The sequence below is a fragment of the Trachypithecus francoisi genome, unplaced genomic scaffold (assembly GCF_009764315.1).
Source record: "Trachypithecus francoisi isolate TF-2019V2 unplaced genomic scaffold, Tfra_2.0 Lachesis_group4, whole genome shotgun sequence".
Taxonomy (NCBI): Eukaryota; Metazoa; Chordata; class Mammalia; order Primates; family Cercopithecidae; genus Trachypithecus; species Trachypithecus francoisi.
Genome location: NW_022681469.1, coordinates 92488183 through 92512085, shown reverse-complemented (window position 1 = coordinate 92512085; position 23903 = coordinate 92488183). Strand labels below are relative to the sequence as shown.

The 23903-nt window shown below is 40.3% G+C and overlaps 1 protein-coding gene across 1 annotated transcript in view; it reads right to left on the bottom strand.

Moving 5' to 3' along the window:
* Window positions 1-292: 292 nt before the first annotated feature.
* The window catches only part of ABCB5 (ATP binding cassette subfamily B member 5), a 130888-nt gene continuing 107277 nt past the window's right edge, over window positions 293-23903 (bottom strand). Inside the window, exons 23-27 of the mRNA XM_033193035.1 lie at window positions 17060-17216; window positions 11476-11673; window positions 9293-9499; window positions 3627-3773; window positions 293-1381 (exon numbers count right to left, since the gene is read on the bottom strand). Coding sequence (XP_033048926.1) covers window positions 1175-1381; window positions 3627-3773; window positions 9293-9499; window positions 11476-11673; window positions 17060-17216 — 916 coding nt within the window. The 3' untranslated portion in view covers window positions 293-1174. The remainder of the gene's footprint in view (window positions 1382-3626; window positions 3774-9292; window positions 9500-11475; window positions 11674-17059; window positions 17217-23903) is intronic.

Here is a 23903-nt window from a genome sequence, read left to right as displayed (position 1 = left end):
TTAAAATCATTTACACATTATATATGATAAAGTACATATAAAACTTAAGCAAATTATTTTATTATAGAGAAAGACATTTAAACATTTTCACCCACAATAAAAGTAACCCTTATCTTTATTATTATTATTTTTTGAGATGGAATCTTGCTCTGTTGCCCAGGCTGGAGTGCAGTGGTACGATCTCGGCTCACTGCAACCTCTGCCTCTAGGTTCAAACAATTCTCCTGCCTTAGCCTTACACGTAGCTGGGATTACAGGCGCCCGCCACCAAGATTGGCTAATTTTTGTATTTTTACCAGAGATGGGGTTTCACCATGTTGGCCAGGCTGGTCTTGAACTTCTGACTTCAAGTGATCCACTCTCCTCGGCCTCCCAAAATTCTGGGATTACAGGCGTGAGCCACTGCACCCGGCCCAAAAGTAGCTCTTATTTTAAGTAAGTAAGTGTTCATAAACAGGCAGGCCTGTGATTTATTCTGCCAAACCCAAAGTTTAGAATAATGAATCTCTGGGATGGCTCATGTGAGGCACTTCACTTACTGGTGAATTAGGAGATAGCTACCTAATCCTCCCAGAAATTTTACATCATAATCCTTTCTATTCCCTGCACAACAACAACAACAACAAAATAGAATAAAATTTTGAGAAATAGTGAATACTTATTGAGAGAAATATTGAGAGACATATTATGAGAAAAATCCATATGGTCTGGAGAAAAGGGACTAGCAAAAGTACTGTAATATATGCTGCAAAACAAAATTCCAAGTTAAAGACACTCTCCCTGCAATGCCACAGGCCCCACTTTATCTTACACTCCCTTTGCTAAAAGCTTCAACATGGTTAACTGGATAATATTCCCCCTGGAAACATATTTCTGATTTTATAGCAGAAGTTGATGGGAAATAAATTCACTTTGTAGAAAATTGCTTTGCAAGCAAATGTGCTAGAATATTTTTATAAAGTGAAGGATATAAGCACTATTTCACTTACATGAAATAAGCAAATTTTTGCTTCCTTTTAAGTCTGAAGGGCAGATGGTGTGTGAACAGAACATGTATGTACTTGAGTAGCATGATTCTAGATATTGATATATACAATAAAAGAGATCAAAGCTTGCCAAGTAATTACTAAGTACTCCTTCTTTGCATTACACAAACATCAAAATATGTGCTATCTCAACAGCATGACTGCACTGACTGTGCATTTACTAGTTTAAAGTATATGTCTCGATTTCTCAGGAGCTCTTGATGAGTTCCTTGTTCCTTTATCTTTCCATTGTGCAGAACCACTATCAAATCTGCGTTCTGAATTGCAGAAAGTCTGTGAGTGACCACTAGGCATGTCCTTCCCGTCTTGGCTTTATCAAGGGCATGCTGAACCACCTGGAAAAGAGAAAGACCTGTGATCACCAGTTTAAGTTAGATGTCAGTAAACTTACGTAAGTCAAATCAATTAAGGTAATCTAATAACATTCTTTGCTTTATTTGCTTGTCCTGAAAGGAACTGGCCTACTTGTAAAATATTCACCTTACTCAATAGAAATCTAGAAAGATTAACTACAGCTGGGCATGGTGGCTCACGCCTGTAATCCCAGCACTTTGGGAGGCCAAGGCAGGCAGATCACCTGAGGTCAGGAGTTCGAGACCAGCCTGATCAACATGGAGAAATCCCATCTCTACTAAAAATACAAAATTAGCCGGGCGTGGTGGTGGGCACCTGTAATCCCAGCTACTCGGGAGGCTGAGGCAGGAGACTTGCTTGAGCCTGGGAGGTGGAGGTTGCTGTGAGCCAAGAGTGTGCCATTGCACTCCAGCCTAGGTGACATGAGTGAAACTCCGTATCAAAAAAAAAAAAAAAAAAAGATTAACTACAGATACATTATGTAAGACTTTCAGCTGGAAAAGCATTTGTGAGAATGAATAAAAATGAAATAGTTGTTTATATGTTAGTGGTTCTAAACCTACAGTGAGGAAGTAGTATTTCTAAGTAGAATTATAGTAGTATTTCTACTACAATTTCTTTCTTTCTTTTTTTTTTTTTTTTTTTGAAACGGAGCCTCGCTCTGTCACCCAGGGTGGAGTGCAGTGGCCAGATCTCAGCTCACTGCTAGCTCCGCCTCCCGGGTTTACGCCATTCTCCTGCCTCAGCCTCCCAAGTAGCTGGGACTACAGGCGCCCGCCACCTCGCCTGGCTAGTTTTTTGTATTTTTTAGTAGAGATGGGGTTTCACCATGTTAGCCAGGATGGTCTCGATCTCCTGGCCTCGTGATCCGCCCGTCTCGGCCTCCCAAAGTGCTGGGATTACAGGCTTGAGCCACCACGCCTGGCCCTCTACTACAATTTCTTTGTGTAGTTCTAATACTACTCAAATTTCTACTATTATTTCTTTGAGTAGTTCTAAAGTCAAAGTCAGAAAGGAATATTTCTAAGCAGTATACCTAAGTAGAATTGTCTAATTTATTTCCCTAATTTTCTCTCATAATTTTGTTTTGTTTTTGGTAGGACTTAGCTGTACAACTGTCCTGTTAGCATAGGATTTCAGCCAAGAGTGAGGTTATGACGCTATATAGAGAAAGTGGGAGTGGAGGGTGAAAACCCATATTTGTTGAATGTATAAAATGTTCCCAATATGGATATCTCATTTAAATTCTTTCAATAACCTCATAAAATGAGAGTATTTTTATTTTTCTGATAACTGAACTGAGGTTAGGCCAAGGTCATACTGCTAGTAACTGATGAAGTGAGGATTACAGCCCAGATATGTCTGATCCCAAAAGTTAGTTGTTGTTTATTTTTCATAATACACTGTCACTTTAGGAATCAAGAATAATAATCATCTACAAGTAGCAATCATGGGTGGATTAACTGCCTGGGCTCTTAGGTCAGACACCCTCCATTAGAATTTAGAGAAGTTACTTAATCTTTCTAAGCCTTAGTGTGCTAATCTGTAAAATGGGCATGCTAATACAAGAAGTTCATTTGTCATGTTATTGTGAAGACTGACATAATAGCATGTAATGCATACTCTATAAATGTTAATGATTATCATTCATTTAACCAATGTACTAAATAAGTGCCTACATTTGCAAGAAACTCCTAGGGATAAAGGACATAGCAAAATCAAATAGCCGGAGAAGCTTGCTGTGCAAGTACATTCTCATGTGTCCCTTTGACTCCTTGTTTCCTGCTCAAACTAGGCTGAGTCTGTCGAAGGTAGAGTAACTCTCAGGCTCTGACACTGCAATGTAGATTACTCTTTCACCCATACAAATTACCTTATTAGTTTGTTTGGCATCACTGGAGTAATAATAAAATTGAAAAGTTATTTTTCTTGGGCTCTTTCCTTGAATGAAAAAACATTTCGAAAATTGGTCCACTTTTGATAATGAGACCAATTTGAGTGAGAAAACCTTTCTGGAACATGAGATTCCCTCTGTCTCAACTGTCTGCCACCTCCCCACCACCTACTGACCTTTCTGTAAAAGCCCAAAGCCTTAATGGGAACTGGTGACCTTAGAACTACAATTTTTTCCAGGCCTTTGTTTTTCCAAACTTACCTTGGTTTCTTCCATGTTATTGGATGCTTATATTTGGTATTATATTCTGAGATAAAAGAAAATGATGTTACCTTCTCACTCTCATTATCGAGGGCTGAAGTGACCTCATCCAACAATAAAATTTTGGGTTTCTGGAGAAGAGCCCTTGCAATAGCTAGTCTTTGTTTCTGGCCGCCAGAAAGCTGTGTTCCTTTCAGTCCAACTTGTGTGTTGTATTTCTATTATAGGAGCATGCAATTAAGAAAGCAAGTCTTAGTTATTTAAATTAGCATGGCAACTGTGGGCGAGAACCATCTAAATATTTCAAATTTTGCTACTCTTGAAAATTTGTGTCCCAACAAATGTTGAAATCTGTTCTTGGGCTTTGTTGCAAATAAATGCTAAAGCCGCAGTAAACACTACCATCTCATTTACATATCCAATCTGATCACAGACAGCAGACCTCTGCCATTATGCTTCCACAAAGAAATTTTTCAAATTAAAGCATAAGAAAAAAATTATCAGCAAGAAACAAGTTCATAGTAAACACAAATACTTTTCCATTAAGTTATATTACCTACTATTTTCAGGTTAAAATGATTCACAGTAGTAAAACAACAGGAAATTATGAGGTTTCTTCACTTTGGCTCGTGCTAAGCCTCTATGGGCACCTCCTTACAGATGCTGGGATGGGAGTCTCAGTGGTACATGCATCTTTCTGGAAATAAGTTAGGTTGGCATCTTTTTTGTTTTTTGAGACAGAGTCTTGATCTGTCACCCAGTCTAGAGTGCAGTGGCACAGTCTCGGCTCACTACAACCTCCACCTCCCGGGTTCAAGTGATTCTCTGCCTCAGCCTCCCAAGTAGTTGGGATTACAGGCACCCACCACCACACCTGGCTAATTTTTGTATTTTTAGTAGAGACGGGGTTTCACCATGTTGGCCAGGCTGGTCTTGAACTCCTGATCTCGTGATCCACCCGCCTTGGCCTTCCAAAGTGTTGGGATTACAGGCGTGAGCCACCACGCCCAGTCAGGTTGGCATCTTGAAACAGTCTATTCACCTTTTCAGGCCACTGCGTAGTAATGGTGACATTTAGCACTTCACAGTGTTTCATAGTTCTCTACTTACTAATAACCTAATTTCTCCAGTGTTTCCCTTCATGGAAGGGTAAAGAAAATTTCACACAAATCTTGAAGCCATCATGGTCCTCTGAATCACAATTGGTCAGTACAGTTGGGGTAAGCAGGTTCTTGCCTGCTTTTTAGATTGTCCCATTGACTTGGCTTCCTTTCAAGGCTTCACATTGCTTTCTAGTGGCCCTTGGCATTTTTGTAAGAAACATAAACCCTTGGTACCTAGACAAGAATGTGTAGATGGATTAGCTCCGTTGAGAAAGCTGGTCCAAGGGTAGAGCGGGAAAGAGTAATCCTGTAGCAGCATTTCACGTGCAGCATGTGATTCCTAGCTGTTCATTTTGTGTTGGTAACCTAGAGAAACTTGAGGGAATTGCCTTTCTCTCCACATCTGACTGCCTTCAGGCAGTGCATTTTGGACACAGTGGGTGTCGCGAACTTGTGGTATAACCTTATAACGAAATGTGTCTACATCATCTCAAAGCTTACTTTTCAATGTAACATGCACAGGTGCATGTTTTATAGCAAACAACAGGTGTCTGAATTACTAAAGCCCAGTAAAAATATCTTCTCTGAAGTGAATGCTCTACAAAGAACACAGACTTTCACTGTTTTCTCTGTGATTTATCTGGGACTACTAGGAGGCCTTGGGCCCCTTCCTCCTAAAATGCATTTTGTTAAATTTGGAACCATAGGTAAAATTGTGTCTGCTATTCATCTCCAAACGTTGCAAAGTTCATATTTAAATGAGGGGATTCAATTTTTTTTTTTTTATTATTATACTTTAAGTTCTAGGGTACATGTGCACAACGTGCAGGTTTGGTACATATGTATACCTGTGCCATGTTGGTGTGCTGCACCCACCAACTCGTCAGCACCCATCAACTCATCATTTAAATCTTAAACTAAACATTGGGAAGGGAGGTGGGAATGATAATGAGCTCGTAGCCCTTTCTGCCAGCCTCGCTTAAATTGTACGTGAATTCTTCTAGGGCAGCTGAAGAAGATTCAAAACTACTTTAGGAATCACTTTGCAGTTTTTGGCCTTCTCTGGATTGTAGGAGAGTGTAAGTTTAAAGAACATATTGGATGAAAACTAAATTCAGATGTTTTGCCCACTGTTAAGAACAGATTACAAATGTGGATATACACATTGTCTCAATAGCTACCTAAAAACATTTGCATATATTTAAACTGAAGGTTTTTTATTTTTTATTTATTTATTTATTTTAAATGAAGAACGACAGAGTTTCTCTTTAGCCAAAAATCTGAATCCATTTTCTGGCAATCACTGGGATGGTGAGTGCCCTAAAATCACCTCTTTTATGAGAAACTCAAGGGGTAATGGCTCCTTAATATGAACCTGGAAGCTAAAAGTCAGTTGCGTCCCAGAGGGAACACCAGAGTTGAATCCTAAAGCAACTGCATTCTGGAGAATCCCTGCAGGCACTGGGTTGGATTTTCAGGGTGATTCCAGAGGTCAAAGTCCTACTTAAGGATGTGGCTTGACTGGGAGCTGCCACTGGGTGATATTGTGAAGATTAAGAAAGAATCATACCTGGTGTGTGACTCAGAGGATCCCTGAGATCAAGGTGGTGTTACTTCCACTTCTCTCCTATGCCCCAGGCCTGTATTTCCAAATGTCTGTGGGATATTTCTATGAGATATGTGGTAGATGTATTTCATTACTCTCAGCATGTTCTAAGTTGACTCCTTGCTCTGCACCCTTCTGGTTTGAGCTGTTACACAGATCTACACTTCCTTACCGAAACCCTTAGAGTTATATATATTTAATAATTCTGATTTTTTTTCAACCTTAGAAGAAAAAATTCTATATATTATACATATATGATATATTTTCTATATTTAATAGATAATATATTATTTAACACCCCCAGAAGAATGTGGGGAAGCAACTGGTAATCAAATACATGAATTTTGTGCAGATGTATTTGATTATTTATTCTAAGTGGGATAAATATAAATAAAGGACTATATTATATCCTCACATCGTTTTGCCACCAAATGAATTTTCATCAGCATAGTTCTTGGTTCCCAGAAGGGCTGGGGAATGAGTGGCTGGTTTCATCTCTTCCTTTTTCCCAGCCAACTGAGCATAAGAGGGCAGCCTTATTCTACCCAGGGTACTAACCGAAGCCATTTAGTAATATGTAGTTTTTCTAGGAATTATCTGATTTGATTTTTTTAAACAATTTTATTTTGGTATCAGTTTTCCTTATGGTTCTACATGTTTTGGGGGGAACAAAGACATGAAGGTAAATTAAAGTTAAAATTTAAAACACTGAAAAATAAGCTACTCTTTTTTAAAAAAGTTAAAGGAAATAACATCTTAGTTTTCAAAGCCTGTTGTAAAAAGTTTGCACAATGGATCTTTGCAGCATGTAGTTTTGAGTAAATGTGAGAACTGGTACAATAAAATGAATAGAAGATAATAAACAATTTAAAAATAAAAGTTAGGCCAGGTGTGGTGGCTTATGCCTATAATTCCAGAACTTTGGGAGGCCGAGGTGGATGAAATTGCTTGAACCCAGGAGCCTGAGTTCAGCCTAAGCAACATGATGAAACCCCATCTCTACAAAAAATACAAAAATTGGCCAGGTGTGGTGGCATGTGCTTGTGATCCCAGGGAGACTCAGGTGAGCCTGGGAGGTCGAGGCTGCAGTGAACCAAGAACACATCACTGCACTCCAGCCTGGGTGACAGAGTGAGACCTTGTCTCAAAGGAAACAAAAGAATAAAAGTTAAATAGTACAAATATCAATTGGACGGCATTTCACAATACATAAAACAAATTATCGAGATTACACAGATAACAATCTGACTACAAATTAACAATGCAGTGTCATGGTTAAAAAGGAAGTTGCCACTTAAAGACATTCACAGTGTCGCTATATTTATAAAAAAAAAAAAAGTGAATCCTTCCAATATATTTAGTACTGCAAACTCTTACCAGAGTAAGGGAAATTGCATTAATGGCCTGTTTCTAGATGGAGGCACCATGTAGTATAGAGAGGAGCTGGTGAGGGAAGGAGTATAAAACAGAGTATGGTGACTATTGGCCTGCACCAAAGAACAGGGCTCTAGATTATTAGTTGTTTGATCTATTGGTTGTTAAACTTAACTATCTCCCTTTAAAGTGAGATAGAAACTTAGTTTATAAAAATTACACGTAAAAATTTGCTTCTGCATGAAAGTATCTCTATTTTTATTTTATTTATTTTATGCGTGTGTGCGTGTATGTGTGTGTGTGTTGCAAACACTCAGATACTATAAACACTTAAAGTTATAATTACCCTCTCTGTGCACTGTTTTTGGATTTGTATCAGTGCTTGCATTACCTAAGGCTTCTCTACAGTTAGCCAAGATTTTTGACTTTTCTGAGACTTTGTGCCAATTGTCACAGTCAATACAGACATCAAAGTGATAAAAATGGCAGGCAAGGATCTTCTACTCTAGTGTGGAGGGGAGACACTAAACAAATAACTAAGTACTCAGGGTAATTTTCAGACTGTGATACATGCCCTGAAGACAAAGTGATAGGGGATAGGACTGGTGGGGACTTTTAAAAATAGGATGTTTAGGGAAAGCCTCTGCAAAGGTAACATTTGAAAGGGCTTGAGAGTTAAGGCACTTCTTCCTGGGCGCGATGGCTCACACCTGTAATCCCAGCACTTTGGGAGGCCGAGGCGGGTGGATCACCTGAGGTCGGGAGTTCGAGACCAGCCTGTCCAACATGGAGAAAACCCATCTCTACTAAAAACACAAAAAATTAGCCAGGCGTGGTGGCACATGCCTGTAATCCCAGCTACTTGGAAGGCTGAGGCAGGAGAATCACTTGAACCCAGGAGGTGGAGCCGAGTGAGCCTAGATTGCGCCATGGAACCCTAGCCTGGGCAACAAGAGTGAAACTCCGTCAAAAAAAAGAAAAAAAAGAAAGTTAAGGCATTACTATGCCAAAAGTCAACCTAAGGGAGGTCTAGGCTGGAGCAACAGCAAATGTAAATGTCCTAAGGTGGGGAGCAAGTTGGTATGTTCATGAGACAGGAGAGACCAGCTCAGCTGCAGCAAAGTGACTGTGTGGTGAGGTTGTTGCTGGGGAAACAGTGGGGCCAGATCACAGAGGCTTCAGCAGCCCCTCCCCATGGGGTGTCTGGGCTTTATTCTGAGTGCACAGGGGAGCCATGAGGCAGTCGTAAGCAGGGGAGGGATAGGATCTAATTGGTTTTAAAAAGATCCCTCTGATTGCTGTGAGGAAGAAAAATGATAGAGGAGCAAGACTGGAAGGCGGATGAAGAGGCTGCTGCAGTAGTGGGGCAGGTCATAGTGTGGACCAGCCACAGTGTAGATGGTCAGAAGGCAAATATCAAAATGTGAAAGTTAATCCGGTGAATATTAATACATTTTGGTCTTGGGAAAATAGTCACACGAAAATCTCAAAGTTGGTTTTTCACATCTGACTTCATGTTTTACATCTAACTTTAGATTCTGGCAATAAATAAATTGTATAATCCAAGGAATACATAAAAACAACTGTGTAGGCCCGATAGCTTCTTAGGCTTACTTGGCAGCTTTGTAATTCAAGATTTCAGAAATTTTCTTACCTCAGGGAGACCTTCAATAAAAGAATGGATATTTGCTGCATTTGCTGCTTCTTTGATCTCATCTAATGACACCACACGGCTGTTGTCACCATAGGCAATGTTCTCAGCGATGCTGCAGTTGAAGAGCACAGGCTCTTGAGATACGATTGCTATTTGGGAACGGAGCCACTGTACATTCAATTCTTTTGCATCCACGCCATCAAACAGCTGCCAAAAGCAGAATGGAGAATGGTGTGTGAAGATCACACAACTGTATCATGTTACAGTTCGCTGTATTCAAACACACACAAATCGTAACAAGAAGGATAGGAATTCAAGCTATTTTAAAATATAAGGTTACCCAAGGAAGGCTCATAAATCATATATTGTATAGAAGCAAACAGCATATAACTCACTACTGCCCCCTCCACTGTAACAGGACCTGACTTTCAGAAAACCCTGTGAAAAGTATGTGGAGATGATAGAGTACTCCACATGTAAAGCTGTGTCATCTTGCACACAGCCATGTTTATTCACATAAATAGATAACAACACTCAACTCATATTTGATGAGCATGCTCACTACGTGAGGGGGACTCTTCCAGTACCAGCGAAATAGTAGTCAATAAGAGAAAGCTCTTTCCCTTTTGTAGCTTATATTTTAGCAGAGAAGGATGCAATAAACACATGAACAAATGACTCAATAAACTCAGGAGAGGAAGGTACCCTGAAGACAGGGTAACAGGGTAGAGCGACTGAGGCAGTGGGGAGGGTATGGAGAGGCATGAGAAGGGGGTTGTCCAAGAAGGCCTTAAGGAAAGGATGTTCAGACTAAGACATGAACAGTGAGAAGGAGCCTGCAAAGGGGACATTCTGGGCAGGGCAATAGCTAAAAAAAGGTTCATAGGTGTGTTTAAAAAACATGAGGAGACTTTGGGAGGCTGAGGTGGGCAGATCACTTGAGGCTGGGAGTTGAAGACCAGCCTGGTTAACATGACGAAACCCTGTTTCTACAAAAAAATACAAAAATTAACTGGGCATGGTGGCGCACGCCTATAATCTCAGCTACTACTCAGGAGGCTGAGGCATGAGAATAGCATGAAGTCTAGAGGCGGGGGTTGCAGTGAGCTGAGATGGTGCCACTGCACTCCATCCTGGGCCACAGATCGAGACTCTGTCTCGAAAAAACAAAACAAAACAAGAAACGCACACACACACAGAAACCCCAAAACAGGAAAAGCACAGTGCATGATGAGGTGGGGAGTGATAAGAGAGGAGCTTGGAGTGGGAGGCAGGGGCCAGGGCATCAAGGACCTGATTGATGGCATAGACTCTGGTATATTCTAACTGTGGAAAGTTCAGAGGAGGGAGTGTGCTATGCTATGTGTGAATAGATGAGTGTCGCCTAGTTCAAGGGAGCCCTTTAGGACTCTGTTGAGTCCCTAAACTCTGTTTTACAAACACTCACTGAGAATCTGTAAGGGTGAAAGACTGTACATTGCAGGAGAATGAGGACTAACATGGCAGTCTGAGTTTTAGGAACTTTTTTGTAGGGGCAGGAGGCAGGACAGGAAGCTTAGTGTAGGTATGCTGATGTGGTGGTGGGTGGTGGCGGGAGGACAAGATAATGGAAAAACCACAATATAAGGTATAGTAAGACAAGTGCCAAGTAAGAAAAAAAAATCCTTAGGTTCAAAGGATGAAAAGGATGGAGAGATTACATTATTTTAGATATTAGAAGCATGACTTCATGGAGCTGATTCCAATAAGCCTTGACCATGCATAAGGTTTCGACGGTTGGAAGGTGGGGATGAGTGGTGGGAAAGCAGAAGCCTGAACTAAGGAGGTGGAGAACAGTGTTCTCTCTGTCTTAAACCAGAACAGAATATGGAGCCACGATGTGAACATTAGACCTGACCTCCAGCACCCACGTTCTAAAGTAATTCCACGGCTAAGATCAACATTTCTGCTGCCAGAATTGTGGAAGAATCTTTGGACCTTTGTACTTCACTTCAAAGTCCCAACCATCATTTTTGTGATGGTTTGCTTGTCCTCTTAGTTAAGGGTTGAGATAGAGATTTTTTTTCTTTTTAACTTCTGCATTGTTTGCCCCACCCAAACCAGTGGGGATGCTTAAGCCCTGGTGAATGTTTAAGAATAGGACTGCTAACCCGCAGATTAGGTGTGTTTCAATTCAGTCTTACCACTTGTCCTTGCACGGGGTCATAAAATCTCTGCAGAAGTTGAAGAGAAGTGCTTTTCCCACAGCCGCTGCTCCCCACAAATGCTACTGTCTTTCCTTGCTCAATACTGAGGGATAAGCCGCGGAGGATGAAAACATCTGGGCGACATGGATAGAAGAAAGAGACTTCTCGAAACTCTAAATTCCCTTCACATGTGTCCTGTGAAAGGAAGTTGACAGAGTTGAGAAGAGTGACTTGGGAAGGTTGTAACACACTGTTGCATACTGGCTAAGTGCTTTTTGAAAATTGTGCATGTTTCCATTGCCCTTTTAATTCTAAACATGTATGCATCTCTGTAGAGCTGTTGACTGCAAGTGGGTTTCTGTCACTTTTTTTTTTTTTTTTTTTTGAGACGGAGTCTCGCTCTGTTGCCCAGGCTGGAGTGCAGTGGTCCGATCTTGGCTCACTGCAAGCTCCACCTCCTGGATTCATGCCATTCTCCTGGGACTACAGGTGCCCGCCACCACACCTGGCCAATGTTTTGTATTTTTAGTAGACACAGGGTTCCACCATGTTAGCCAGGATGGTCTCGATCTCCTGACCTCGTGAATCTGCCCACATTGGCCTCCCAAAGTGCTGGGATTATAGGCGTGAGCCACTGCGCCTGGCCTTCTGTCACTTTTGTTTATATTTTTTTGTGTCTGTATTTCTTGTTATCTTCACTATTGACTTCACTGAGTTTCTAAAAACCACTTGCTTCCTTCAGCTTTGCTGCATAGACAGTTCCATTCCGCAGTTAGTTGTTTGACCAGTTTATCTGAGTAATACATTTTTTATTTTTAATTTGGTTTGTGCTTTACAAACCTTTATTACTTAATTCAGAAAAGCTGGGGTTCTCATAAACTATATATATAAGTGTAATTTTTGTAAGGTGGGCCATGTTTTATAGTGAAGGTACAGTATGTTTTGAATTCTGATTTATCTTTCTTATTTTATTTCAATTTTATTTTATTTGAGACAGGGTCTAGCTCTGTCACCCAGGTTGGAAGGCAGTGGTGCGATCTCGGCTCACTTTAACCTCCACTTCCCAGGCTCAGGCCATCCTCCCGCCTGGGCCTCCTGAGTAGGTGGGACCATCAGCGTGTGCCACCATACTCAGCCAATTTTTGTGTTTTTAGTAGAGATGGGGTTTCACTATGTTGCCCAGGCTGGTTCCAAACTCCTGGACTCAAGCAATCTGCCCACCTCAGCCTCCTGAAGTGCTGGGATTATAGGCGTGAGCCACCACGCCCGGCCCTATCTCTATTTTCAATTGACCATTATTTGGCAGTGACAGTTGCCTAAATGTTTAGTTTTCTCTCTATGCATCAATCTGTTTACTGGTTAATGATTTCTAAACCAATACTCATCTACACCCAGGATGTTTAAAAAAGACTTTCCAGAACTATCACTAAATGATTAACTTTCCCTTTATATATTTGGTTCATAAGATTTTAAGTTCTTTTGATCTTTGTGTTCGTCTCAATTGCATTTTAAGTCTTATTAATTTTTGTTGTTAGAGTAAACAACTAACGAGTAAGTGGATTTGTGTGTGTGTGTGTGTTCGTGTGTGTATGGTGGTAGTGATGGCTGGATTTTAAAACACATCCTTACAGTCAGGTTTACTAGTCATGTTCGACCCATTCTGAGCCCATCATATACAGGTAAGAAGCAAGGGCAGGTGGGGGTGAGGAGCATCAAAAAAAAAAAAAAAAGATATTATTTTCTCATTAAAGGAATTCGATGTTAAGATGTGGTTAAGAGATCTGGAAATAGAAAAAAAAAAATCTGGAAAGATATTTGCCAAAATTTAAGAGTAGTGTAGTAGTAGTTTCTTTTATCTTAGTCAGTATTTTCCATTTGCCCCCTACAACCTATGAATATTATTTGTATAAAAAGTTTCTTTTTGTTTTATTTATTTTTTAAAAATTTTTTGGTGTACTTTCCTCTCTGCATTTGTATAAAAAAGGTTTTAAAACACCAGAATACGGCCGGGTGTGGTGGCTCACGCCTGTAATCCCAGCACTTTGAGAGGCCGAGGCGGGCGGATCATGAGGTCAGGAGATTGAGACCATCCTGGCTAACATGGTGAAACCCTGTCTCTACTAAAAATACAAAAAATTAGCCGGGCGCGGTGGCGGGCGCCTGTAGTCCCAGCTACTCTGGAAGCTGAAGCAGAAGAACAGCGTGAACCCGGGAGGCGGAGCTTGCAGTGAGCCGAGATCGCGCCACTGCACTCCAGCCTCTCCAGCCTGGGCAACAGAGCCAGACTCCGTCTGGAAACACGAGGAATTCAATTAGTTTTGTGTATACTCTAGTATATATTTTGTATAACACCTCGTAGAGGTATTCTAGAAAACTTCTAAACTTTAATACATTTATTCTTACTATTTTAAATTGTAAATTAAAATATGCCCTGCCCAGATTTTAATTTTTAAAAGCATAGAGGGATATTCAGAAACATTTACACACTAAATTAAATAAAGATTAGATACATAATAATTTTATAGCCTTTATAAGAAATACTTCCATAGTCTATGCCATGCCTATGGTTCTGTAAGGACATAGATCAGTGAGATACTCAATTCCTCTATTATAATCTGCAGAAAGAAATGAGAGTAGCAACACTGTTATACATATAAATCTTTTTTTCTTTCTTTTTTTTTTTGTTATACTTTAAGTTCTAGGGTACATGTGCATAACGTGCAGGTTTGTTACATATGTATACTTGTGCCATGTTGGTGTGCTGCACCCATCAACTCGTCAGCACCCATCAATTCATCATTTATATCATGTATAACTCCCAATACAATCCCTCCCCCCTCCCCCTTCCCCATGATAGGCCCCAGTGTGTGATGTTCCCCTTCCCGAGTCCAAGTAATCTCATTGTTCAGTTACCACCTATGAGTGAGAACATGCAGTGTTTGGTTTTCTGTTCTTGTGATAGTTTGCTAAGAATGATGGTTTCTGGCCGGGCGCAGTGGCTCAAGCCTGTAATCCCAGCACTTTGGGAGGCCGAGACGGGCGGATCACAAGGTCAGGAGATCGAGACCATCCTGGCGAACACAGTGAAACCCCGTCTCTACTAAAAATACAAAAAACTAGCCGGGCGAGGTGGCGGGCGCCTGTAGTCCCAGCTACTTGGGAGGCTGAGGCAGGAGAATGGAGGGAACCTGGGAGGCGGAGCTTGCAGTGAGCTGAGATCCGGCCACTGCTCTCCAGCCTGAGCGACAGAGCAAGAGTCCGCCTCAAAAAAAAAAAAAAAAAAAAAAAAAAGAATGATGGTTTCCAGCTGCATCCATGTCCCTACAAAGGATGCAAACTCATCCTTTTTATGGTTGCATAGTATTCCATGGTGTATATGTGCCACATTTTCTTTTCTTTTCTTTTCTTTTTTTTTTTTTTTTTTGAGACGGAGTCTCGCTCTGTCACCCAGGCTGGAGTGCAGTGGCCGGATCTCAGCTCACTGCAAGCTCCGCCTCCCGGGTTCACACCATTCTCCTGCCTCAGCCTCCCGAGTAGCTGCGACTACAGGCGCCGCCACCTCGCCCAGCTAGTTTTTTGTATTTTTAGTAGAGACAGGGTTTCACCGTGTTAGCCAGGATGGTCTCCATCTCCTGACCTCGTGATCCGCCCGTCTCGGCCTCCCAAAGTGCTGGGATTACAGGCTTGAGCCACCGCGCCCGGCCATGTGCCACATTTTCTTAATCCAGTCTGTCACAGATGGACATTTGGGTTGATTCCAAGTCTTTGCTATTGTGAATAGTGCCTCTATAAACATATGTGTGCATGTGTCTTTGTAGTAGAATAATTTATAATCCTTTGGGTATATACCCAGTAGTGGGATGGCTGGGTCATATGGTACATCTAGTTCTAGATCCTTGAGGAATTGCCATACTGTTTTCCATAATGGTTGAACTAGTTTACAATCCCACCAACAGTGTAAAAGTGTTCCTATTTCTCCACATCCTCTCCAACACCTGTTGTTTCCTGACTTTTTAATGATTGCCATTCTAACTGGTGTGAGATGGTATCTCATTGTGGTTTTGATTTGCATTTCTCTGATGGCGAGTGATGATGAGCATTTTTTCATGTGTCTGTTGGCTGTATGAATGTCTTCTTTTGAGAAATGTCTGTTCATATCCTTTCCCCACTTTTTGATGGGATTGTTTGTTTTTTTCTTGTATATTTGTTTGAGTTCTTTGTAGATTCTGGATATTAGCCCTTTGTCAGATGAGTAGATTGCAAAAATTTTCTCCCATTCTGTAGGTTGCCTGTTCACTCTGGTGGTAGTTTCTTTTGCTGTGCAGAAGCTCTTTAGTTTAATGAGATCCCATTTGTCAATTTTGGCTTTTGCTGCCGTTGCTTTTGGTGTTTTAGACATGAAGTCCTTGCCCATGCCTATGTCCTGAATGGTATAAATCTTAAATTTTAAAAATTGCTTCTTACATCCTTGACTTTCCAACAGACAAGAACAAAATCTTATTTGGACTGTGACATGTCTTTGAAGCATTCTATTTTGAGCATTTCCAGATATTCTTATTTCTGTCACTAACAGGCACTCTTCTTAATAATTGTGTAGCTCTAGTAATGCTGTATTATTTTAAGCTACCATACATATATATCTACTATTAAAATTCTAGAGGGAAATAATTATAAATTAAAAACATTTAAGTATATACCTAATGACTATTTTTATTTTAAAAATCAAAATGTCTAGAAATGTCCTAAAATTGAATATCTATTTAATGTATAAGACTATTATTGAGAGACTTGTTTTGAAACTATACACCTTACCTATTATTTCTCTTTTAATATTCACAGTCTTTTAGAGTTTGAGGCTAAATTTGTTTGTGTGTGTCAATTTAATAGGTATGCTTTCCTTTTTCTCCCTTTATGTTTATAAATATATTTCCCATGAAAAATGGTGTCTGAAGCAGCAGAATATTGTTTACTTTTCATGTATTATCAGAGAAAAAAAAAACCAAATAAACCTTAATAAGAATCTTCTTCCAAGATCAAAACCTTTGTTTCTAAATAGAATTCAGTATAAGAAGCAATGTTTTTTTCCAAGAACATTCTCATAGCATCAGGCATATAAATTAAAAGCCTATATTTTAAAATATGAAATATACATTTTAGTAGTAGAGGTAAAAATTTGATTAAGACAAGACTCCTTTTCCCCATTTGCAGCCATGAAATTATTTTCTACAAACTTATAACTCCTTATGTTACTATGACATTAGCTTTTGCAGAGTTTTCCAAAGAATGCCTTCATTTAATAAGTGGACATTTGTTTTTTATTTTTTTCATTTATATTTTCATTTTATTTTTTCAACTGTTATTTCAGATCCAGGGGGTACATGTGCAGGTTTGTTATCTGGGTATATTGCATAATGCTGAGGTTTGGGGTATGAATGATCTTGTCACACAGGTACTGAGCATAGTACCCAATAGCTACTTTTGCAGCCCCTGCCCCCTCCTTCCCTCCCTCCCATCTTTAGTAGCCCCCAGTTCCTACTGTTGCCATCTGTATTTGGACATTTAAGATCATAGTTGTGCTTACTGGCTTTTTCCCTTCTTGGCTGTGGCTGTCTATAGTTGGTTTCTTTTCCAACAAGGCAAACAGATGTGCAGCCCCTGATTTGGCTTTGGAATATTCAGGAGCCAAAACAAGCGTTTCTCCGATGGCCATAGCTCCATATGCAATTGCAGTACAAACTCTATCAAAAGATAAAGCATTTGAATCTTAGGTCCATCGATCCATCGTAAAACAGTAGAACTCTAAAAATAAAGAAAAAAGCAGGCACAGGAATATAATATTTTGATGTAGACAGCATCCCTTACGCTGAAGGCCCAACAACAGTTATCTCTTTAAAAAAATTCTGCCATGTGGTAATCATTCCTTGCTCTGTACACCAAAATGGCCTTTGGAGCTTGGGTAATCTTAAAAATGCCTCTTCCAATTAGAGCCACAGATCAAAGTTCCCAACTAGTGAATATAAAACTTCTTAGCCATCTTGATATGAGGCTTGCTTGCTTGGAGATTTGACAGATAATTCAACTGACAATAGGAAGAATGAATCTCCAGTAGTGAGATCTGAATTTACACAGTAGATATGATTTTTTGTTTGTTTGTTTGTTTTGCATATAATGCAGTTAGGACAGATAATTGAAGCTAAATGACTGGTTATCTGTCTGATATGCTACATGATTTCGAGAGCAAATCATGGGGATCCTATTTTCCTTGGGTTCCCAAAGCAAAATCTGACTAAAAAGACTGAAAGAAGAACTTTGATCTTTTAGGTTTGTTACTGATTATGATCTCCGTTTCAAAACATGTTAATGATAAAATGGTAAGTATACAAATGATGTTTGGAAGCACACAGAATATTTACTCGATTGTGGCACAGGACCTGACCGTGGTTAAATATTTTCCCCTCATTTTCTATTTCATTTTAGATATGAAAGTACTGTACTAGAATGCAAAACAATGTATCTTAGTAACAAAGCTAAAGGCACAATTAGGCTAAAACTGGACCAGTGTCACTGGCAATATTTAAACATTAGGCAGTAAAAGGACATCACAGAACCCAGTTGCTTGTTTGCAGTGCTGGATAACAGCAAAGTAAACACGTCTGGGCTCCTTGTGAATTTCTCCCTCGATGGGGCCTACCAAAGGGTAGATGTTGTTGCTGATGCAATCTCTTCAGTGACCTAGACCTCAGATCATGAATTTTGTTGGCTTTACAAAGATCAAACACAGTATAAAATGTAAAAACAAAAATAACACTAAAATAATTGTTACTTAGTTCTGTGATATCAAGACATTTTTAGACTGATATTTACAGAAAGTGTTTAAAGCTCAAAATGCCATTTAAATTATTTGATACCCAGCTATAAACATCAGAAATGGTTACCGAGTTTAGGTAACCCAATCAGAAGTTTGTTTGTTTGTTTGTTTGTTTTAAATGTGGTTTTAATGCAAGGAAAAATCAGACTGAGTCAGACTTAAGCCTCAGTCTGATCCAAGAATCAGCAGATGAGCTGGGAAGATAATTGGATTATGAGTTAGGAGACCTGGTTTCTAGTCCCACAAGAGTAGAGCCTTCTCTGAAATCAACAACTGAGAAAATAGCTTCTTCCCATGATTTGAGATATGCCAAAATCTCTACCTGTCCTAACATTTCCACTATAAAAGTAATGGTAAGCATTAGACATAAATGTCCAGAGGCGGACGTCCTTGTTAGGTCGCTCTGAAAATGGAAATATTCATGAGAAAGGGAGAAGGGCCTTCAACTCAGAACTTGTGTTTGTGGGAGGTAAATGACCCAAAGGATGGAGAATGGAGCAGGAAGAAAGGGTTCAGTAGAGAAGGGAGAGTACGAGCAAAAGCCCTGATTCTGTCTTTATTGAGTGAGTGCTGAGAGAAAGGTAAGTGGGATGGGGGCTGATGCTGATGAGAGTTATGTTGAAGACCCTGGAAGAGAAGTGTGGACTTTGAGGTAATGGACTATCTGGGGTTGAGTCAGGGACACTAATCTTCATCTTTTTTTTTTTCCTTTTTCTTTTTTTTGAGGAGTCTTGCTTTGTCATTCAGGCTGGAGTGCAGTGGCATGATGTCAGCTCACTGCAACCTCCGCCTCCTGGGTTCAAACAATTCTCCTGCCTCCACCTCCTGTAGCTGGGATTACAGGCGTGAACCACCACGCCTAGCTAATTTTTGTGTTGGCCAGGCTGGTCTCGACCTTCTGACCTCGTGATCCGCCTGCCTCAGCCTCCCAAAGTGAGGGATTACTGCCCAGGGACAGTAATCTTTAGGCTTTTTCTGCAGGTGGATTCTGTATAAAGGTAGGCCAAGGCCCACACATGGAAAAAACTGGTCTGCTACAGAATTTGTCCTTACCTAATCAGACCCAATTAGCGAGGGTGAGCTAAACTGAAATTCAGTTCCACTCAACAAGTACTTATTGTAGAACAACCCGTGCTGTAACTCCATAACATAGTTAAACCAGATCCTTCAAATCTGTTTTAAACTCCTGGAGGCATTTGAACTGAATGCCTAACTGGGAGAAATGTACAGGGCAACCTCTCATGCCACTGTTGGTCCTGAGGAGTTTCACCCATTTGGGATATATAAAGAGGAATAATTTAGTATCATGACAAATATTTTAAAGTCACTAATGGGGCTGGGTGCAGTGTTTCACGCTTGTAATCCCAGCACTTTGGGAGGCTGAGGTGGGTGGATCACGAGGTCAGGAGTTTGAGATCAGCCTGGCCGACATGGTGAAACTCCATCTCTACTAAAAATACAAAAATTAGCTGGGTGTGTTGGCACATGCCTATAATCCTTGCTAATCAGGAGACTGGGGCAGGAGAACTGCTTGAACCTGGGAGGTGGAGGTTGCAGAGAGCCGAGGTCATGCCACTGCACTACAGCAAAACAGCAAAAAAAAAAAAAAAAAAAAGAAAAAACCAAAAACAAAAAAGCTCTCACACTTCTGTAGACATTAGCATGGCAGTCAAATCACAACTTTTCTTTTCTTTTCTTTTTTTTTTTGAGACGGAGTCTCTCTCTGCCGCCCAGGCTGGAGTGCAGTGGCGCAATCTCGGCTCACTGCAAGCCCCGCCTCCCGGGTTCACGCCATTCTCCTGCCTCAGCCTCCCGAGCAGCTGGGACTACAGGCGCCCGCCACTACGCCCGGCTACTTTTTTTGTATTTTTAGTAGAGACGGGGTTTCACTGTGTTGGCCAGGATGGTCTCGATCTCATGACCTTGTGATCCGCCCACCTCGGCCTCCCAAAGTGCTGGGATTACAGGCGTGAGCCACTGCGCCTGGCCCAAATCACAACTTTTCAAGTCCTTACTCACTAAGTTTCTTTCTTTGATTAGAAAGCAGAGTATCTTTCCCCATAGAGGTAGTCATTAAAATTATTCCCATGCTCATCTATGTATCATCCATATACAACCCAGAGACCGCTTCCCACCCTAAATCCTTTTCTCAACAGATAGGAGAGAGAAAATAAGCAACTAACATTTATTTGGTTCTTTGGATCCTAGAATGTTTTCATATACAAGATACCATCTAATCACTTAGGAGATAAGTAGAATGGAAACTTATCAGTCAATGAATGAGGAGACTCTAGCTCAGAAAAATTATGCAATTTGCCCAGAAGCACATGAAACTGTAGGGTTGGAACGTGAGCTGCCTTCCTCTCTGTGTTTTCCCCTACATGGTCTTACTTGCAGTGGAAAGCTGGCTGGAATGGTCTTTTCCTACATGTTGGAGTTTGTTACCACTTGTTTCCCATTTTAGAATCTTCACAAGGCCCTAGATATCAACTGTCTTTTGATTTCTCTCCTTTAGGTCCCTTCAGTGGTTGATTTAGCCTTCTTGCCTTGTCCTTGTCTGTCTCTTCCGGATAATCTCTGGGGAGGAGCCAGGCAAGAGCTGGGTGGCTGCCATGGCACCAATATGGAAAGAAGTCTTTCCTGTTTTCTTTGTTTTGTCTAACCAGTGTTACTTTCCTAATCATAACAATGACACAGTTCTTCCCCAGCTGCCCAGCCTCCTAGGGCAAAAATGATGGCGCAGGCCTAGCTCACTTCTGTCCATCCTTTATTATTTCAAGGTATTGACCAACTGTTACTATTCATTGAAAACCCATCTATGTTGTTCTTTTGGCCAATAACCACCTTATTATTGGAAATACAATATGGTTTCTTGTCAAGAACTGCATTTGGTGTTTAAGAGAACTAGGACACACACCCATAAACTGCCTGGTTCTGCTTCTCAGGCAGTTTTCAAAGCTGTGACTTTTATTATTACTGTACTGAAGGCTGCCATGTCCTGATTCTTTCTTACCTATATGCTCTGCTTAGCTTCTTGATAATATAGATAGAAAATATGGAAGAAACTCACAGAAATAGAGAAAGCTTTGCAGTGGAGAAAGGAAGGTTACAGAAACCTCTCCTGATTAGGAATGGTTCTTGGTCTGTATTGCAAAAGGCAAGTCAGCTGGAAACTAGCCTAAAGGGACTAACACAAAGAGACAGGAGAAAATAAACTTATTTTGTACTTCTAAATCTGCACATTTATAGTGGAATAACAAATAGAATGTGTTACCAGGACTAACAAAGGGAGAGGTGAGTGTTTTACTATACATGGGTGCATGAGAGCCTAAACAAGAGATTTTCTAAATGCCATTATGCCTTGTCTGTAAGGCAGCAGAATGAAAATGTTATCACCTTATTTTAAATGCTCATTTCAGATAAACTTCTACGATAATAGAGATAGAGACAGCTTCTACCATAAGACATGCATGTTGTCTTTTTTTTTTCTTTTAGAGGCTTTTTTCCTCTAAAAAGCCTTGCTGACAAACTAATATTATGAGCACATTAAAGAATTTTGCTGTTAAAACTCCCTTTTGTATCTCCCTTTCTGAGACACAATGTCATTTTTGAAAGAGACACAGATAACCCATCTTTGTAGCTATAAATTATGCCTTGGAGTAATCTGGAATGTTTGATAAAATGAAGATTCCTGCCCCATACTAGATCTACAAATCAGATTTTGCAGGATGAAATCTAGATATCTACAGTTTTAACTAGTTCCTAGATTGATGACCTGGAAAACCATTAGTTTAGAGAATGGCGCAAAGTGCTTTCTACCTAAGGATAATTCTAGTAAGAGGGAGTTTTCTTTGTAAATTCCTTTGGTTTAGCTAGTTGATGAGATCGAAAGCTGTCTGTCATCCTAGATTCTGGAAGGTACAGAGTCTTCTGGACCAGATATAATTTAGTGTGTCTAAAGGGACCTTGTGACACATTCATGGTAGTTGGGGTCATATTTGATCTCTAGGACCAAATCCTCTTTGGTGTTGAAGACAAATCTCATCTATTGACATTATGCATAGTGCTATGTTTCTCTTTTGGCCAATAACCACATTTAATACTGGAAGAGAATTCCTGGAGAATCATTTGTCCATACTCCAAAAGTATGGGTACCCTTATTCTGTCTGTATTCTGATTGAATGGAACTCAAAAAGTGAGGCTGGGTATGGTGGCTTACACCTGTAATCCTAGCATTTTGGGAGACTAAGGCAGGTGGATCACTTGAGATCTGGAGTTCGAGACCAGCCTGGCCAACATGGTGAAATATGATCTCCACCAAAACATACAAAAATTAGCCTGGTGTGGTGACATGTGCCTGCAGTCCCAACTATTCAGGAGACCGAGGGCGGGAGAATTGCCTGAACTCAGGAAGCGGAGGTTGCAGTGAGCTGAGACTGTGCCACTGCACTTCAGCCTGGGTGACAGAGCGAGACTCCAACTCAAAAAAAAAAAAAAAGAAAAGAAAAGAAAAGAAAAGTAATACCAGTGATTTAGTTCAGACAGCTCTCTATTTCTTCCTTCCCCTGGGGCACTGGGAAATACCAAGGTGGTACTATTCTTTAATTATTACTCTTATGTTCTGAGAGTTAAAATGCTTATGTATCTAGAAGAGACCCCCTTTTAATGAATTTAATTAAAAGAAATTCAGGAAGCATGGTAGGCCAGCTCAGGGAAGAAATTTTGTATTGGGGACTTTTCATTCTTCTATTTTAGGGCTATAACATAACACTAAGCAAGTCACCTGTTCCATTTATATGTGAGGAATCAGCCCAACTTTGAATATTCAAATGTTTAAAAAACTAAGCCAGACTTATTTAAAAAATAATTTCACAGAAATATTCTATGAATATTTGGCTACAGAATATATAATAATAATAATAATAATAATAATAATAGGCCGAGTGCGGTTGCTCAAGCCTGTAATCCCAGCACTTTGGGAGGCCGAGACGGGCGGATCACGAGGTCAGGAGATCGAGACCATCCTGGCTAACACGGTGAAACCCCGTCTCTACTAAAAAAAAAAAAAAAAAAAAAACTAGCCGGGCAAGGTGGCGGGCGCCTGTAGTCCCAGCTACTCGGGAGGCTGAGGCAGGAAAATGGCGTAAACCAGGGAGGCGGAACTTGCAGTGAGCAGAGATCCGGCCACTGCACTCCAGCCTGGGCGGCAGAGCGAAACTCCGTCTCAAAAAAAAAAAAAATAAAAATAATAATAATAATATATATTGCGTAAACCAAACCTCTGGAATCTGGAACTATGAACTTGAATCTGTGCTCTGCTACTTACTGATTACATAACTTTCAGCAAGTTAGGTAACCTCTTTGAGTCTTAATTGTTCTCATCTGTAAAATGGGAACCATAATATTTCACAGGGTAGTTTAGAGCATTAAACAGATAATATACAGCAAATTCTTAAAACTAAGTAAAGATTCAATCAAGTTTGCCGTTATAGCAATTTTCTTTCTTTTTTTTTTTTTTTTTGAGGTGGAGTCTTGCTCTGTCGCCCGGACTGGAGTG